This window comes from Porites lutea, chromosome 4 (assembly GCF_958299795.1).
Source record: "Porites lutea chromosome 4, jaPorLute2.1, whole genome shotgun sequence".
NCBI classification, from domain to species: Eukaryota; Metazoa; Cnidaria; class Anthozoa; order Scleractinia; family Poritidae; genus Porites; species Porites lutea.
The window spans coordinates 24,593,813-24,613,812 of NC_133204.1; the positions used below are offsets into that span (position 1 = coordinate 24,593,813).

The 20,000-nt window shown below is 38.9% G+C and overlaps 1 protein-coding gene across 3 annotated transcripts in view; it reads right to left on the reverse strand.

Annotated features, from left to right (window-relative positions):
* Positions 1-1,360: 1,360 nt before the first annotated feature.
* Positions 1,361-20,000, reverse strand: part of LOC140933032 (uncharacterized) — a 34,324-nt gene continuing 15,684 nt past the window's right edge. The window contains exons 3-8 of one of the 3 annotated variants that reach the window (XM_073382544.1): positions 19,991-20,000; positions 13,549-13,642; positions 11,493-11,549; positions 10,475-10,519; positions 4,216-4,275; positions 1,361-3,609 (exon numbers count right to left, since the gene is read on the reverse strand). The exon at positions 19,991-20,000 is cut by the window's right edge and continues 217 nt beyond it. In XM_073382544.1, the coding sequence (XP_073238645.1) occupies positions 3,425-3,609; positions 4,216-4,275; positions 10,475-10,519; positions 11,493-11,549; positions 13,549-13,642; positions 19,991-20,000 (451 nt within the window). In that variant the 3' untranslated portion in view covers positions 1,361-3,424. The remainder of the gene's footprint in view (positions 3,610-4,215; positions 4,276-10,474; positions 10,520-11,492; positions 11,550-13,548; positions 13,643-19,990) is intronic. The other 2 variants (XM_073382545.1, XM_073382546.1) reach the window with 2 other exon arrangements.

Here is a 20,000-nt window from a genome sequence, read left to right on the forward strand (position 1 = left end):
TACGGGCCTGGCACTGACATCATTTTTAGACTAATATTATCGGTTCTCACTTCAGTTTGATATTAAGTTGTGTAATTAATTATCTGCTAAGGCATTTATTTTTTGCTGTCCAGTTTCAGGGCCAGATGATCTGTTTTCACTATTCAAACTGAGTACATTGCAAACAAGAAAATTATACAGAATTTTGCACAAATGAAATACAAATGGCCTGTAACAGCTATTAAACCATTGAAAACCAAACTTTTTAGTTTGACCAGCAACCCTAGCACACTTGTATACTTCATGTCCAGTATGATGCAATTTCATTGTTGGTTAAATTTATTAACTGCAGCCAGGCTTATTCAAACTTGATTCAAAAAATACTTTCCTGTTTCCTTGTAACTACAATATATAATATTAAGAGAGAGGATATAATGCTAGAAATATTATACAGTAGTACAATCAAAAGATAAGGCACCTCCAGGAAATCGAGTTGGTCCCTAATATTCTTTAGTCATTTTCTTTTAATCTCTATAAGAGTTACACCTGCCCATTAATACAGACATTTTGTGCCAGTCCCAATAATTTCCATCTGAGAGCTGACTGTAGTTTGTGCAACACCACACTTAAGCCTCTGACGACAAAAATACAATGCTACACAGTCTTAATTTATTATACTTGCAATCAAACTAAGACCTCTTCATGTTCTTCTTCATATTCACAGTATTATGAACTCGTTTATTTTTCAGTGTGTGTTCTAGTGGTCTTTTCAGGCCGGGCACTCACTGTAGTCCTGCAAAAAATCATAATAACCAACACATTCTATGATTTAATTTTACAGTGGAATTTTTGTGGGGATTTGAGAGCAAATTTCTCCTCAGGCTTTATTCTGTTTCTGTGCAATACAATCGTTAGCTTTATACCGCAGTAAAGCAGAATTTGTTGTTGTTTATGTAACGACTGTCACACGAGATCATTCGAATGGAATTTTCTAGTAGAACTTTCAAAATAGTCAGAATCTTCTTAAGTATTTTGTTACAATAAAGTTGTATTTTTTTATTTTATTTAAATAACGGTAACATGACCCACTTAATACGGACACTTTCTGTGTGTGTGTGTTTTTTAGTGTCGGTATTACTGTCAAACTTAGAAAACCGTGAACACCCGAAAATTTTCAGAAATGTTGATTATGTACCATCCTGAGCTCAAAACCACAAACTAATTACCGTTGTTGTTTGCGGTTTTGTTATCTCGCGCCCTATTGGCTTATTTCTCTCAACACAATAACATTCCATGAATATTTCTGGTGTTCACGGTTTTGTGAGTTTCACATTAACAGGGTTTCACTGTAACATGTAGAAAAAAGAACCACTCACGATGGGGTGCTTACTTTATTGATTTATTGAAAAAATTTTTAACTATTACAAAATTACACTGGGTCCTGTCCGTACCTGCCTGAGATAAGCTTTCTTTCGACCAGCTAGAATTAAAACTATGTACAAGAATTGCTTCTTGAGTAGTATAATAAATAGCTTTATAAATCCTGGAGTGAATACATAAAACGCCAGTAATGCCTCACTATACCCAATGTTTTAATGTTATCGACTACTTTCACATTGATGTAGCAATCAGATTAAGCGTGAACTGTATAAAAGAATCAGCTTCATGTGCACAAAATGGGCTGTGGATAAACAACCACAGGTTAAGTTAAACTCCAATTAAATTTATTATTTAAATATAAACAACTTTCTAAGATATTGAGCCTTCTGAGAAACAATATGTACATGCAAACTACTACAACCACAACCACAACCACAACCACAACCACAAAAAATAAATCTACCCCTTGTCGGACTGTTCCAGCAATCCAATACAAAGTCCAGACCCATAACTAGAAGTACAGAACCTATCGGGAGCCTGGTAGAGTGACAGATTGTGGGAACCGGGCAGAGCACGCATGACATAAGTGGGCACTGCTCAGTCTGATGTAAATATGCTCAGTACAACTAATACTCCTCTAATGTGCGGAGCGACCTTCATTAAGATAAACCCCGCCTCACTGCTACTTGATTCCCAATAGGCCATTTGCGTGATGACGTCATTTTACTGCTACAACAAGAATCCTTCACGGTTTAGCTGTCTTGGTAAATTAGAGCTTTTGCTACTGAGCCCTCACTGAGTAGTTTAACTATGAAAGGAAAAACGTTATAAATGCTATATTTAAATACTAAATTTCCCCTTCGACCAAAAAAGAAAGGACACTAAAAATAAGCAATTTCAGATAAACTGTCGTGGTCTATCTCTAAACCGACTGCAGGACTTAGCGGGCTATTCACGTTGTAAATCTCTGACTTTCCAAGGCCACACACTGGGTTAACATTTATCTAAATATTCCACGGAAGTGAAGTTTCAGAAGTTTTGATTGAATAGCGAAAAAAAAACAAACAAATATTACCCCCACTGCAGGCCCATTGTAATTCTAAGGCCTCACTGCAACCAAACATAGATTTCTTACAAATCTACCAACATTCATCGGTTTTCCGTGATCATCGTTGTTAATTTTCACCATAGCAAGCATAGCTATAACTTGACAAAAAATTTGGATGACAAATCGGGGTAATGACCACGTGCCGTGTTTAAAATGGCATTATCCTCAAGTGGATAGGATGTTGCCGCCTGTGAACAGGTTCTCTATTGGGAGGGAGACCTCACTGGGAGCCTGTTCTTAAGCAAAGCCTTATACAAATTTTCTTTAAAAGAAGGTTAAGGCAACAGGAAAAGCCCAATAGCAAGATATGGTTTCATAAACAGCCCACATCTCATTCTTGTCATTCTTATCCAAAAAACGGCGCATAACAGCATTGCGTTTTCGGGTTTTAAGGTTCATGTACTTAAAAACGCAAATGGTGTTAATACCAGAAATCCTACCATGACTACTCTTTTCAAAACAAGGAAACGTTAAAACGCTTTAATGACAGGAAATCGTAGCACGAAACTATTTTTCCTCTAAAGATTTCATACATTTTCGAAAGCTAACCATCATAATTTGTACTTAGGTGCATTGTTATTAATGTACATTTTTGTTTCTTCTATTTTCTAAAGTGCTACGCAGCTTAACGGAAATTCTTTCGTCATTTGTTGTGCATTGTTATAGCCTGCGAACGCAGACAGGGAAAACTGAGGGTTGAATTTAAGTGCATGAGTGCGGCTTTCAGTGGAGTCTGGTAAAAGTAACACACAAAGTAATTGCATTTGTCAAGCAATCACAGAAGGTAGAAAAAACGAAATAAGAAGTCAAGAAAAAAACGCGTGAAGTAAACTACAATGAAAAATACAAAGCGATTGCGAAGTTTGATCAATGCTCCATTGAAAACCGCTCTACAGGCTAGCATAAGTTAAACTTTTTTTAGAACACCGCAGTTTTCAATACAGCATTACTTGAGACTTATGCAACCTCTGGACCAAAGTCCTCGTACAGGGGGTCGTGCATGGATATGTCGTTGTAGTAAGCGGCTCGTAGTCTAGAGCGATGATGGTATTTCTTCCAGTACACTACTACTCCCACAACAATCAGGATAGCAAAAGCAGCTGCAGCACAAATACCGATGATAGCTGCAGTGGAAAGGCGACCTGATAAATGAAGAAAGCAATAACAAAAACCCTTTACTCAAGTGTCCACGTATTGATTGATCCCCTGAACAACAAACTTAAGCTTTTGATTCACAGCCGACACAATCATTACTTTATGTACCTTTCTAGTCTTTTTTTTAAACATAATGTACTTTTCTAGTCACTGTCGTGGTTGTTGTTTTTCTTTCTTTTTGCTTTTTACCTTTAGTCTTAGTGACGAGATTTACATAATCCCTTTGTGAAAAATCGTACTTGTGTGAACATCAATTAAACAATAATAATAAAACAGGAATAAATAAAAAGACCATACACTACAAACATTTCCATATCTTTCCCGATTCAAAACTTTGGGATTTCAATTCTTTTTAATACAGAGATTTAAAACGCTGAACAACCACTTCCTTTCCAGGCAGGACATACATTGTACTACTAAAACAAGAGTATGTATACCCCTGTTACCCCTTAGTAGTCTTTTGCCCAAGACTCTTTTCCAACAACGTGGCCTTGAAACGAGGGAAGAGCAAACGAGAGAGAGATGCTGATACTCAAATCACTGAGGAGCCTTTGAGGAGAGGATCAGTATCGCAATCAATAAAATTAATTTACCTTTGTTGTTGTCCCCATCTCCTCCTTTCTGAGGATTATGGGTGCCATGATGTTGGGTACCTGAAGAAGGAAGAAATAGGTAAACAGTTTAAACTATTATGCAAAAGCAACTTAACAAAAACAAGAACTTCCCTCAATATGAAGGTACTTTAAAATTAACAAGAATCAAAGGAAACATTACAACCTTAATAAAACAGCTTTTTCACAAGGTAGGCAAAGAATACAAAGGTCAGGGTATGGGCGAGTCGGTGTAACCACGGCAACAATTTTCCTTCTAATTTTTTGATTTAGTATCGACGGGTTGGCATTCCAGATGCGAAAGAACTTTTACTTTAGTTCCTGTTAGTAAGAATTATTTTCATAAAACTCCGCTTTTTGATGTTGTTTTTCACCACTCTCATAACTTTTCTGAAAGATATGACTCAGGCATTAATATCTGCACCCAAGAATACATGGAAAGCCGAATGGCGACAGTTCATCATTATATATTTTATGAGGAATCCAGTTCGGTTCTAGGCTACGCATTCAGATAATTAGATGGTCCTTATTGCCTTGTATATCCATCCTCTTCGTTAAAATGGCGTTCAATCGTACAAATACAGTCAACTCTCTCGTAAGCGACCACCCTTGGTGCACTACAAAGTGGTCGCTTACAAGAGGTGGTCGTCTACGGGAACAATCAAGAAAAAGACCTCACAATGAACTGATTAACGTAATTACGTAAAGTTATTATCTTAAAAGCAAAAATGAGGCAAATAGAGAACTTCTAATGATGTTTAACTCGAATAGCGCTTGGAATTGATGAAACTTTGTACATGACATTATGCATGAATGTGACAATCCACTTTTTTACCTAGAGATCGTATTACAGACATCTTTTTTGTAAGTCAACTGCTATAATCTGTCATCAAACTTGGTCAGCACTATTCAAAAATTAACTTTTGTGACATTCGAGCAACGGTTTTCTAACAATCATACGTGATCATGCCGGGTGATCGCTTACCGGAAACAGAAAACAAAAGAATATATCAAATTTCTGGCCCAAAAAGTGGTCGCGGTCGCTTTGGCAATTTAGGTAGTTGTCGCTTACGAGAGAGTTTTTGAAACAGTGTTTGACTGAGAAACAAAAGGATTATTACAAAGTGGTCGCTTACGGGAGGTGGTCGCTTACATGAAGTGGTCGCTATGAGAGAGTTGACTGTATATATAAACGAGCTAGTTCATTGCGATTTCACAAAACATGAACGTGTTAGGCTTAGTAGGTTGTTATATCGGCGCGGCAGCCATGTTGAAATAGTCGATTTTGGTAATCACTCTATGCAAGCAAAAACGATTAATATCGTTCCCAGCCGATTTTGGTGGTCACTCTATGTAAGCAAAACGATCAATAAAAGTAGGTTGAGTTTGATCGTCCGGGTAAACGTAGTCCTGAATAGGACTGTTGTTGTTGACAGTGACTGACGTTTCGACAACCTGTGCGGTAGTCATCTTCAGAGTCAAAGTGAGTTGTATCACGTCAGTTGATGGTATTATACTCTGGTTATTGATCTGATAGGTCAATTACGTCGCGATGTTATTGGTCGTCTGTCAGTTAAGCCGTGATGTTATTGGCTATGAAGACTCGTAATCAGTAATTGGTGCATTTCGATCCGTCTATTGTCACAGTTAAACAGTCGTCTATTGTTAGTCAAATTGTCAGTTCTCCAGTAGTTTGTCGTGATGCAACTCACTTTGACTCTGAAGATGACTATCAAACAGGTTGTCGAAACGTCAGTCACTGTCAACAACAACAGTCCTATTCAGGACTACGTTCACCCGGACGATCAAACTCGGCCTACTTTTGAAATGACTCCTGGGTTCAAACCTTTCACAATTGAAACGATTAATGTCGTTCAAAGGGACTCGCAGGTAATTGAAGGCAAAAAGGCCGGGTGACGTGTTTCGACGAGAATAATTGGCAGCGTAGGTGAGCAACATTTTAGGAAATGTTGTGGCTTTTTGTACTTATTGCATATTTAAAAGGAAATGTGTAAGGAAAGATGGAGGAGTATTCATTGATTGTATTGACTGATTGTTGGACTTCCTTTGGAGGTGTTTTTAATAATAAGTGCTCACATTGCTGGTTTGCACGTGACGTCATGGCGGCCACGTTGGATGACACGAACAAAAGCATTTCTCTCCTCCGGGAACTTATCCTATTTCATATAAATTTCTCAAGAAAAATCCTACGAGGGGCTCAATGGGGTTAACCGATAGGCGTAAAACGGCCTAAAATTTAGTCGATAGCCGTAAAAATTGAAAAATTTTAACCGTTAGCCGTAAATAGGGTAAAAAGAGTTAACCGTAAAAGAAATTGTTCCCTAGCTAGGTTTGTCAATTTAAGGAAGGTGTTAAACTCACTTTTTTTATGGTTACGTTTTTTACTTCCCGGCTACTTTGACTCCGTACGCACGTTAGGCCAAGCGCCTAGCTTTTAGGTGTTGACCTAGACCTAAACTCCATTTTCGTTGCTCTCTCGGAGAACTAATTTTTTCCATAGCGAAAACCTGGTTTCTCCCTGGGGATTAATATTTGCGATTTTCAAGAGGTCGAGCCCTCGAAATAGTAGTGAAACAACACGCAGAGACATGTCACTGTTTGTAAAACACATTGCCGATAAACAACAATTCCCTGTTTTTCTCTAACGCCACGGTAGACATTGCCATGTCTAGTTCTTGTATTAAAGGCGTCTTCCCACGCAATCTCGTTCAAGGGATTTCGGTGGCGTATCTCAGAAAAAAAATCGCTCGGAACACGTGACCCGAAACTCATTAGCCGCGCAGAACAAGGAGGCCTACGGACGAGGCAACAGGAAACTGAGTCGTTCTGTACAGTCTTTCGCTATCATTAAAAACACTGGACACGGGAATTTTGTTATTGGCTGTTTTCACACTAGAGCTAGAAATGGATCATCCGTCTGAGACTAGCCTGTGTGCAGACGCCCCCTCCCCCACAGACACCCCTTCTCCGATTTTTTCTTATTGGAGGAGGCGGCTGTACACAGGCTAGCAGAAATGGATAATGCATATCCAAACTGTCCGTCAAAATTGACGAATAAAGACGGGTGGATTGTTCATTTAAAATTAAAACCATTCCGTTTTGAAACTAAGACGTATTGCTTATCTGACGCGAATTATCAAACGGATAACCTGTCTCACGCGAATCACCCGTCTCTAGTGTGAAAATAACCTCCCACGCAGGCGTTTTTAGGGGAGCTCGTTTTTCATCCCTCCCCACAACGAGCTCCCCTAAAAACGCCTGCGTGGGAGGCTAGTGTGAAAACGGCCATTTCTGTTATAAATGAACGTCACGCCCCCGGTCTTGAGTTTGGCTTTCGCGTTTTAAATTGACCATTGGCATTTCTTTGCGTAAAATAATACTAGAAGTGGAATACTTTATAAAAAGTATGATCTATCAAATGTTAAAATTTTTCAGAAGGATAGCATTCTATCCCGAGATGATCTTAAGACCTTTATTTCGCTTTAAAGATACAAAAAATACAGGTACGTTAACATTTAACTCTTTGAAACAAAAGAAATTAATCTTTAACTTTTTTGTTAACAGAAGCTGAAAAAAATTAATCGATAGCCGTAAAAGAGCCAAAATTTTAGCCGATAACCGTAAAAGCCACCACCCCATTGAGACCCTCTTCTATTGTATTATCATCCAACATGGCCGCCTTGTCACATGGTTGTGAACCAGGAATTCCATTAAGGACACTAAGTGCCCACATTGTACTAAGTGCCTCCATTCTAATAAGTTCCCCTGTTCTATTATTCTGATATTAGAGAGAGGTAGGCCGAGATTCATCCTCCTTTTATTGCTCATCAACCAACGGTAATGCCACATTACAAAATTTGTGGTCTTAGTCGTGTTTCCCACGTTAATTGATAACATTTATGGCATATTTGTTACTGTTACAGTTTCTGGGTAATAACGGCCATGTTCCGAATAAGTATCTTGTCTCAAATAAGAGGATTCCCTTGAGGTAATAAAAGTAATTAAGCGCCCCGGGCGCTAAATCGAATCATCACGGTAAAAGTTATTTGTTTCCTGATATTATAAAAAATCTGAAAGGTTTAATCTTTCAACAGCTGACGCCATTTTACTAGTAGTCAATGTTAATGTCAAGGGTATGAGATAAATGAAACGGTAATGCCACATTAGAAAACTGAACCCACATCACAATTTCAGCACCAAAGCAGTATACTTTGTTTTTATACATGAAACAGTTGAAATTGTGAAGTAGGTTATTTCTTGAGGAACAGTGTAAAACTCAGACTGCGTACTCTCTGCGGACTATTGTTTTTAGGGTTAGAAAACAATGGAATTATAGTTGTCAGGTACTGATTAGCATGGTGAAAACAACAGTCCGCAGTCAGCGCATACACTTACTGAATTTCTTAAAGAGTAATAGGCGAGTAGAAGATGTTTTGAACAGACTAATTGGGATAAACTATGAGTACCTTGATGATGGCTGAAAAATAATTGTACATTATTTGACAGTTTTGGTTAGGTTATTTCTGGAATGGATACAGTAAAAGGAAATGATTTTTAGTATTTTAGTGTTCGTATGTTGTATTCATTATGTAGCAGGTGTGGGTGTGAGTGTGTGGGTGAATGGAACTTTGATAAATTGTACCAATTTCAGCACCAAAGCAGTATACTGCTAAACTCACAGTATGGTCAGTCAAAAATAGCTGTTAAAGGGAGGCACTGGTTATAAGGAGTAGTATTGGGCACTAGTTACAAATTTCATGCATTTCAACGGCATAAGGAAGCATTAGCACATTATAATTGTGAACATTTGTTTCATTGGCAAAAGTGTAAATTTTGCAAATTTCTGGGCCCACCTCATCTAACAATAATAGGAGACATGTTTTAAGAACGAGGCAAACATGCACACTATATTTTTTTATATTTGGTTGATGAAAAGATACAGAATTAGTGGATAGAAGCTGTAGCATGTTTACGTGAGGCAATGCTGGATTCTATTACAACTAAGAGACCTAAGTGGCCCGCATGCGGATAATCCTTGGCTCTCAATTTAGTGGAACACATATTATACTGAGAATTGTGAATGGTTGTCTCAGCGGAAAAAAAACAATACATTTTCCAAATTTCTGGTCCCACCTCATAAAGCAATAATGGGACACATTTCTTAAGAACGAGACAAACATGTACACTATATTTTTTATATATTTGGTTGATGAAAAGATACAGAATTAGTTTAAATGGCGTATGTTTTAAAAACATTGGGCACCAGTGACATTTCGTGGAGATTTACATAAAGTGAAACATTTCAAAATGGCGCACGCACGCTTCTGGACATTTCGGCTTTCGTTAATACTTTAAGGGGACCGTTTCTCTAAAGAGGAAAACAAGTAAGTGAGAGAGGAAAGTGAAGAGTTTAAAACAACGAAAAAAAAATAATGTTGTATAGTGGAGAACCAAAAAAGAATGAAGGCACATACTGGTTATTGTGAAAGCATATTTAGCCAGGAACCTCAAAAGTTAGAGTGCCCATGGTAAGGAATTATTATCATTTCAAGGACTTGGTGGGTCTCTCCTCGAGTAATTAGTGGACTAGCTGTGGGTCATAAAATTTGGCTTGGTTGGCTTGAACGAACACTCTCTCCCTTTTGTAAGACTTTGAAAGGAATAAACGATACAAAAGCAAATGATGCTAGTGTGATATTTCAGCGCATCACATTATATTTGGTAAGTCAAGCGACATCGAAAGGAAGAAAATGGTTACTCAACTTGTGAAGTATATGGCACAAATACATAAGCTTAACTGAAACGACTTCCATTCGTTGTTTTCAGATATATTTGATTCAGTTGTATTTGATAAATGTTACCTCACAGTTATTGGGGCCTCTTATTAGGCAAGTAATTTGAACTTTTTTTTAGTACTGTTGCCTCACAGTTATAAGGACCTCTCTAGTTATCTAATTTGAAGGGGCCACTTTTGGCATCCAATTTGAATATCTTGCCATTTTCTGGATATCGCCAGCCTCCAAGGGGCCACTTTTGGCATTCAATTCAAATCGCCAGAGGCTGGCGATTTTTCGCCATTGCATGCATTTCTGGACATAAGTGTTTTAGTGCAGCCAGAAAATAACATGGAAAAAATCGAGTTCAGTGTGTAAAACTGATTTCAAGGATGGACATCAAAGGTGACAACAGACATGAGAAACCAAAGCAAACCCTAAAAAACCTTTGGAGCTCTTTGTCCAAGGAGAGGGCGTTGTAGTGGAATGGCCTAGGAACATCAAAAAATGTTAAATCTGCATGATTAGTTTTCAGACGATTCTTGGCTCGTTTTTGGAAAGTAAACGAAGTAGAAAGAAAAGAAGATAAGAGCCTCAGAGTTTCGTAATTTTGCAAAAACATCATAATAAACTTCTAAGTATAACTGGATATTCATCAAGTGATCATGAACTTTCAAAAAAACATGGTGCAATAATGTCCAATAACCGGCAAATCATGTCAGAAAATTGTGAGAAATCTTTGGACGATCTTTATAGAAACTTATTTCAAACCCATGAACAAAAAAAAATCCATGAAGCTCTTTTTGAGCTATGGCACAAATAGAAAAGAACAACAACTGATTTCAAGTAATGGTAATAATCAAGTCAAAATACTATAAAAGCGCATTTGACTTGATTTTTTCTCTTCAATGCAAACCTATCTAAATTGATCAGAAGAGAAAATAGACAACGGTGAAAACCAACATGGAAAACTATGGGAAGAAAAAGTCCGTGTTTTTGTAGGGCCTGCCAACATAAACATTAACTGTGACCAATCGTCATTTGACAAAGACCTTAAAGGGTTAAGGTTAAATTATTAAGAATGTAAGCCGTATTACTTTAATATTTGCAGAGCAGAAATGAATATCACCTCTAAGTTTTTGAAATATTTTGTTAAAACCCGTGATTGATTTCTGTACTGAGGTAGTAACAATGTACTGAATAACACTCAATATAAACAGCTTTTTGCTCTGTATTTACTGCATAATAGATAGACTGGGTGTTTGTAAGAAATGACGTCTTTTGGTAACCAACTTCACTGAATTGAGTGCTTAATACTGGGAAACTCTGAGAAAAAGTTAAATGCACACGATCACCCCAGAAAACTGCAGAAATATGGGCTTTCAATGAACAAAGATGCATGAAACAAAGATGGTATCATATCATTGTGGTCTATAGAAAGTTTAGGGCCTTTAATCTACCTACCGGCACTTGGTGGCTTCGCATTACATGGGGCATATCGATGAGCACTTTCATTGTATCCTGTACGCACAAAATGAAAAAAAACTGTCATTTCTTTCATGATAGACACATAATATCGCAAACACACAATCTAAACGTTAGTCCAAACCATAATGGGTTTATAGTAGGGACCTTAAGATCCGACGACGGCGACGGCAACAGGAACGCCACAAAAGCAATAGGTTTTATTAGTAAAACAACAATTTTGCACGTGCATCACGCTTTTTTGTACATTTCTTTGCCGTCACTGCACGACTACGACGTGAAAATGCCTAATTTCACGATCTGGAGAGGAAGTACACAAGCGACGACGAAATTTCCTCTCTCTTTCTGAACTTGGATATGGTTCTTAGGAATTCAACTTTAGGAGGGTTCGCCTACATTTCACAAAGTTAGTGACTTGGACTAATCGTGATGAAGATTGACAGAACGCGAATTCACTTTTTCAGCTACTTTTTGTCTGCCGTCGCCGTCCTCGGATCTTAAGGTCCCTAATAAAACATCAAAACGGGCAGTCTGTAGCTAAAACTCTTAGAAAAATAATGCTAAATTTACATGTTCACTAAGATTAGTATGAAATTAAACAAAGGCAAATAAGTTAAAACTTGATAATGTTGGCCTGACTTGTTTTCACAGCCATCCATGACTGATCAAAAATATTTTGTGCATAGTTTCCTTAGGCTAGAGTAGCCATTTTAAACAAAAATTTGACCGCCATTTTCTCTAAGGGTCCTTTGGATTTTCAACGTGTCAAGTAACAGATGAGAGTGAAATGCAGAAAGCTTCTAAGGACGTAATTGATTGGCCATATTCCAGAAGAAGAATAGATGGATTAAAATCTAGAAATCACTTGATTTTGGCATTGCAATATCTAGAAATCTGCTTGAAATAAAGTACATTGTCTATTCCTACGTACGTAGAGTTTTAATGGTCCAAAAATAACTTAAAGATAAAAGAAGATTTGTAACTTAAATTTTTTGCGTATTCTTATTCCAGAATAAGATCAACTTAACACACCCTAAACTGGAGCCACCTTGTTGTTAGTAACATTAAGCAGCATTTTATGTTACATTATTTTGAGGTCGAACTTTCTCATAAAACTAGATGCATGCTCCCAATGCTGAAGACGACTTGAGAAAGTCACCCCTAACTTTGCTTAAAACAGTTTAATATGGTCTGGCACATTAGTTTGTTAAAAAACGGAATTAAAAGCATGGTAGATAAATAGATAAATTTCAACTTTCATCAAACCAGCAAACTGCCCCAGTCATCACTCTTTCAACGATTGAAATGAACCGTTCAACAAAAGATTGTTTTTTCTGTAGTAAGGGTACCAATAAAGACTGGTGAGTGATGAAAGGCATCAGCTATTTTGCTCAGAAAATTCAGCAACTTTTTTACCCCTAAATAGAGAAGAGAAGTGATGACAGCACAAATCTAAATTTGTGAAATTATGGCATTGATTAGCATACAGTTGAACCTCTCCACAACGGACATCTTGGGGCAGAAGAAAGTGGCCTTTGTAGAGAGGTTTAACCAAGAGTCGATGTTTGGACTGTCCACCAAAAAAGTGGTCATAATAGAGAGGTGGCCGTTGTGGAGAGCTGGCCATTAGTGGAGGTTCGACTGTAGACAGAAAGAATAAACAAGATGAAAAATACCCCCTTGCTTAAAATCAGCCTGTTTAATAGTGCAAATTGGTGGAAAGATATAAGCACTGTTACGCTCCAATGACTCCATATCGATCCATTTGCAAATCCTTCTAAAAAGAGGCCTGGATTGTAAACATTACAATAATTATTGTAGTATATTGTCTGCATACTTGTTTAAAAAAACTGAAATTAACGCAAGAAGTTTCTGAGCCATTGAAAGCTTTGGTACTCTTAAAACATACTTTAACACTGTGCACAAGCAATGCATGTTTTTAAATCAACCTATAACAGCAATGACCTTACATTTTTAACTATATTTGTAAATGTTACCAGTTACTGTTACCAAATACATTTATCATTTTCCATACCAGGACAATTCTGCATCATTACACAAAATTTCTGGTTCTCCATGATGTTATGTAGTTTACAACCCATGACTCGCATACACACTTCTAATGAAACCTAAAAATAAAAATAAAAAATGTTTTGTATCAGTGCTCAAAAAAAAAAATTGAATTCCAGCTTGTCCTTTGGACAAGCATTTACACATTTTGCACGCCCGAGGCCACTTCTTGCTCAACTTAGTTAGTGATTTAGTTAGAGAATGACTTACCAGAACTCTGGTCCATTGGGCAAGTAAGCTTTAAAAGTTATTTGCCCAGTAAGGAAATTCACTTGTCCCAAACTACCTGATGGGACTTTTTTCAAGCCTTGAGCATAAAATAACAGGGTGCAAGGATATGTGTGCATTGGCCATAATTAAACAACTATAATCCAAAATGAGACCAGCACATGAAGTTGGAGATCATAAAAGTGAAGATGAAAAAAAAAATCTGAACTTCCACATCATGAATTAACCATACAGAATCAGTCCACGTAAAGTATCACCGTCATGATTAATAACTACACGTAGTAATAATCAAAGGTAACAGGAGTACAGGCAACAATGATCAAAGGTCAAAATGCTTTTGCACCAGTGCTTTGCTTTGCGCAAGTTTTCATATGATAGATGGTCAAAACACACGTGATCAGATTACATGTGATAAAAGGTCTTCTGTGCATTCCACTCCATTCTTTGTGGAAGTCCAAAGACCATCACATTTCAATGGTGATATAATCTTTGTCACTGATTGTTATGACTTAGCGTCTCAACCAGGCGAGCACATGGTAAACAAGCACGTAACTTTTAATGAGTCCCGGATGTGTGACGTAACACACTACATAACATCTTCCTTCCAAGAAAAAAGATACATGAGTAATTAACTTCTGAACACTAACAAACCTTTCGGCAAGAAAGATTTTTAAAACAAATCAAGTCTAAAATCAAGTCAAATCAAGTCTAACTTGATAAGTCAGTCCTATACTTAAATCTCTCACTGAACAAAGTCCTTAAACAGGTTGTTGGGCTTGACAATTCATCTAGATCTGGTCTGAGTCAAGTTGCTGCTAGCTGGAGGTGTATTGCTCGACATGGATGTTGCTGGGACTTTCCTGAGTAATGGCTGATTGCTAGCCGGGTCATGATCATTGTTAGCACGTTTGCTCTCAGGCAGACCTGGGGTCTGAGCCAGGTCAGGTGCTTGAACAGGCAGACTGCCTGTCTGGGACTGGACAGCATCACGTAGGTGGACACGATTTCTGCGATAGGTACATCCATTCACTTCCACCAGGTAACTGGTGGAAGGGGCTATATATGTATCGCGACTGTTGGTAGTTCAAAACCACAACCCTGCCCCGCACAGGGATGTTTGTTTGGTCGCGATACGCTGATTGGTGGATTTGAATCGACGTGCATAACTCAAATGCCTTTGGTTGAGATTTTTGCACCGGTCATGTTGAGAAAGCTGGTCTTGTAACTTCAGGATCGCTTTTCTCGAGAAATTTTGGAAGGATTGAGCTCTCATTCGGATGGGGCATGGATACATATCTAGTCGATCGGGAGCCGATTTTTCCGCGGTAAGAAATAAAACAGTTTGGTGTCAGTTCCAGCTTAAATTGGACTGGGTCACGCGCCGGCGGCTGATTGCTGCCTGCCTTGTCTCCTTCTTTAGTTCTAACCGCTGAAGTCAAATACTCATCTCGCAAAATAGCGCTTAAAACAGCACGGGATGGTGAAAAAAACATGACACATGACTCAGTTAACATTTTCGTCAAACTTTTATTGAAAAATCTGCTTTAAATTCTGCATTTTGGAACAAATTATAGCCACTGTATTGTTCATATGTATTTCTTCTATAAATAACAAAAGATCGTTGCTCAGATTTCAATCAACAACGGCCCCCACTAACAGAGGGTGGTCTGCCTGTGGTTAAATTAGCAGTCATTAATGGCCAATACATGATGTCTCTAGTAGGGCTGGTTGTGTACTGGATTCCCAAATGTGAGCGATGGGCTCTGGCTGTCATCTCTCTTCTGATCGAGGCTGGAATGATGATTCTTGTTCCATGATACACTTTTCTGTTCTGAGTGGTTAGTTCATCTCTGTAAGGCCAGTATTCATGTACACAGAGCGGAGTCTTCAACTTGTCATCAGGCCATCCACTCATAATCAGCAACATCAAAGTTCGAAGTGAGATGTCCTTGCTGGTTTCTAGATGGATCTGCTCCGGGCGCTTGTCTGTGACAAAGACTACTTCTTCCAGATTAGTCTCTTCAACTTCTTTGCAAAAACTCTTTTCTTGGCTGACTTGAAAAATCAGGTGAGTCTGGTTTGGCATGACGCAAGGGAAGAGCAGCTCAGAACAGAGTGTCACTTATGAACATTTGAGGGCCAGGCTTGTACGATACCTTTAGAGGGCACTTCTGTAGTTAGAGTCTCATCCTTTCAAGGCATTTGGGGCTTGTGAGGATTGGTTTTCAAAAGAGGCTTGTGATCAGACAATACTTGGACAGTGTCTTTGCCCAGAATGTAATGCTCAAATCGTTCAGCCGCAAAGACAATTGCTAAACATTCTTTTACGATCTCAAATAGTTTCTTTCTGTCTAAGTTAGTGCACGAGAAGCATAAGCACCTGGTTGTCCATCCTGGGTGAGGACAGCGCCAAGGCTGGCGTAAGAGCTGCCGCACTTGATGGTGAACGTCAAAAATAACGCAAAACAGGTGCTGGAGTGATTAGTTCCTTAATGCTGACAAAGGCATCTTCATGTTGAGGTAACCAATCAAAGACAGAATTGCTATCTGTTAGGCGACAGAGGGGTTCGCATACAGTGCTGAGCCATGCTAGGAACTTGGAAAGGTAGGTATCTACTCCTATCAGCGGTTGGACTCCATATACGGCTGTTGGACAGGGCATGTTCTGTATGGCTTGGATGTTCTCTGGGACAGCTTGAAGACTTTCTGACCCTAGTATGTGGCCCATGTATGCTACTTTGCTGAGCTTGAAGCACAATTTCTTTTTGTTCAGCTTTAGGCCTCACTCTCTGCATCTCTCTAGGAGAACTTTGAATGCTACATCATGGGATGCAGTGGCTTCTTCCCTGGTCTCCCTAGATCCGAAGATAACTATGTCATCATGTTTCACTGAGATGTTTTCCAGACCTTCCAGGCATTCGTCAAGCCGCCTTTGAAATTCTTCGGGTGCAGATTTGATTCCGAAGGGCACTTGTAGCCACCTATAACGACCGAAAGGGGGTCCAAGAGGTCGTTAAGTAGCTGGACGGTTCGTCTAGGACAACTTGCAGGAATCCGTCTTTGGCATCTATAATAGAGAAGACTTTAGCTTTTGTTAGCTTAGGTGTGATATCCTCCACAGTGGGCATTGGATAATGGTTTCTGATGATGCCTTTATTCAGATGTAGAGGGTCTAAGACTAGACACAGTCTGAGTTTGTTCAGCTTTCTTACTGCAACCATATTATTGATCCAGGGGGGTTGGTTTTGTAACTTTCACAATAACACCCATGGTCTCGAGCTCTTCGATCTTGCTTTTATGCTCATCTTCAACTGGAATAGGCACACGTCTTGGATTTTCTTGAACAGGCTTGGCATTAGAGTCCATATCTATATGATAAGTACCATGTAGTCTGCCAAGACCTGTAAAGACGTCATAATAGTTATGAAGGATTTTCTCTTGGGATTAGGGACTTATCGCTAGTAAGGTGAACATGCAGGATACACTCTTCATTAAAGTAAAAAAGCTTCAGGGCTTCACAGGCTCTTCCTGAAAGTAGAGAAGTCGATGCATGCTCAACAATTTCTCATGCCATTAGCTGTACAATAGAGTTTCGTGCTGCCTGTGGGTTGTATCAGGGACTGATCATACAACTTGAGCTTGACATTGGACTTTTCCAGTGTTTCGTGAGTGATTTTCTTGTAATCCTTTAAAGTGATGGTGCTACACAAGGCTCCTGTGTCAACCTGAAATTTGATTGGAATGTTGTCTTTGGTTTTGTTCGCTGTCACGAGAATTTCTGTAATGTACTGCTTCTTTTGTCCAGGAGATTGCAGGGAGTAGATGCTTTTGTTGCTGTCAGGTTCACCCAATGCACCATTTTCACTCAACTGATTTACTCGCTGGCACTCATCTTTAGATTTCTTCTTTGGTTTCTCATTACTTTGTTTGGGGGTGGAGCGACAGACTTTTGCAAGACGATTTTTTTTGTTACAGTTAGTGCATGTTTTGGCTGGGCAGTTTCCAGCCGCGTGGGAGTCTCCGCGATATTTGCAGTTCTTGATCTTGCGAGGATTCTTGCGTGGATCAGTGCGGTGAGCACAGGTTTCGTTCCCAAGGACGAGATGAACAGTGTCAGTTTGTTCCATTTTGAGTCGTTGACTTCCTGCCGTTTCATTTGTACGACAAATATCGATGGCTTTCTGAAGAGTAAGTGTAGTTTCCTGTAGGAGACACCCATGATCTCGCAAACCAGTGACAATGCGGTCACGAAGAATTTCATCTTCAAATGCACTGAACTGGCACGTAGCGGCAAATTTGCAAAGTTCAGTCAAGAACTGATCAAAGCTTTCACCAGGTTTCTGAGAACGACAGTTGAATACATACCGTTCATAAATCGTATTTTGTTTAGGCACAAAAATTAATATTCGTCAAGCTTTGTGAGGATAGCATCAGTATCTTGTCTTTCTTCTTCGGTCATAGGGAGATTTCTGCAGACATGAAGGCATTCTTTACCCATGATTGATAATAATGTGGCTGCGACTATTTTCTTGTCTTTCTGATCCAGTTTGGTAGCAGAAGCATAATTCTTCCACCTGTCTTTGAAGAATTCCCAATTTGAGGCTTGATCTCCTGTCGTAGCCATGTTTGATGGCGGAGGGATCATGGATTGAGACATGTTTTAGTTTACGCATACGGCGGTAAATAGTTCTGACTTCAAAGTGGCGTGACCGTGAATTTGTTGGTAATGAGGTTTTCACAGCCTATTTGTGTGATACATTTGGTGAATGTCTTGATTTTCAGCGCCTGAAAATCCCGTTTCAGAACACGTTATGACTTAACGCCTCAACCAGGGGAGCACATGGTAAAAAAGCTTGTTTTAATGAGCTCCGGATGAGTGACATAACACACTACATAACAGTGATGAAATACATGGAAAAATGCCCCAGAAACCAAACTATGAATCAAAGAAAATTCAAATTTTGGGTGAAAATGGGATAAATTCCAAATTAAAGCAAAGAAGAGCTCATAACTCGATTTTATCTGGGAGATTTGGTTACCTGTATGGGAGACCGGGAGATTGGTGTCATATCTGGGAGACTCCCACATAATCCAGGAGAGTTGGCATGTATAAATAAAAACTAGGCCCAAGTTGCTCAAAAGGTGGATAACACTATCCACTGGATAAATCTCTATTCACTGAATAGCGCAATTAGTTTTGCTGATACTTATCTGCTGGAGAGTGATTTATTCTGTGGATAGCGCTTTCCAATGTTTGAACAACCCAGGCCTGGAGGTTAGGACTGCGGGCCATTGTGTTCATAGCTGAAAAAAATTGGTTTTCTATCCATCCAAAAAATTTTGGTAGTCACGTGACTGTCCATCTGCCCAACTGCCCATCTGTCCACCTGACTGCCCATCCATCTCCACCACAGGAGCTTTTGCAAAGTTTGCAAAGTGCAGGAATTCATGGAAGCACGAGTGTATACAGTGTTTAATGTGTCCAAGGTACAATGTAATGTTGGTCACAGGTACGGTAACTGCTCCAAACAATAATTATAACGGCCACATAAAAAGGGCCATGCAACTGTTCTGGACATGAGACTGTTGGCAAGATAAAATGTAAGTAAAGTTTGAACAAAAATCAGATGGCTTGGATGGCCGTTCAAAACTTATTTAGTTGCCTGCTGACAACTAGTCTTCAAGTCGTGGTCACCAGATCTCAATTTCTAGGCACATTCGCAACCAGCTGGTCCCAATTTCTGAACCTGGAAAGTATTGACAGCTCCTCACAACACCTCAATAGCCAGCAGCCATCCATACATTTTACCACAGAGACAAAGAATGACAAGATTGCCTTTCTGACGCGCCAGTTTCTAGGAAACCAGGCAACTGCCTTTACCACCATCTACAGGAAACCAACACATACATGCCAATATGAAGTGTGTGAATCACACTACCTTCAATCAGTGAAATGTGGTATACATCTTAAAAAAAATGAATGTTTATGAGTGTCATAAGGAAACAATAATGTCAGTAAATATCTCTGTAGAGAAGAATGATCTGTCATCAGAGTTTACATGTATTCTTTTGGACAGAAGCCCAGTAAGACAAGAACAGCCCCTAAGAGAGAATGACTCTTACTTTTTGTGAAAAATTAATATTTTGGCTGGAAAAGAGTTGTTAGGTATTCCACTTACTGTTGTTGTG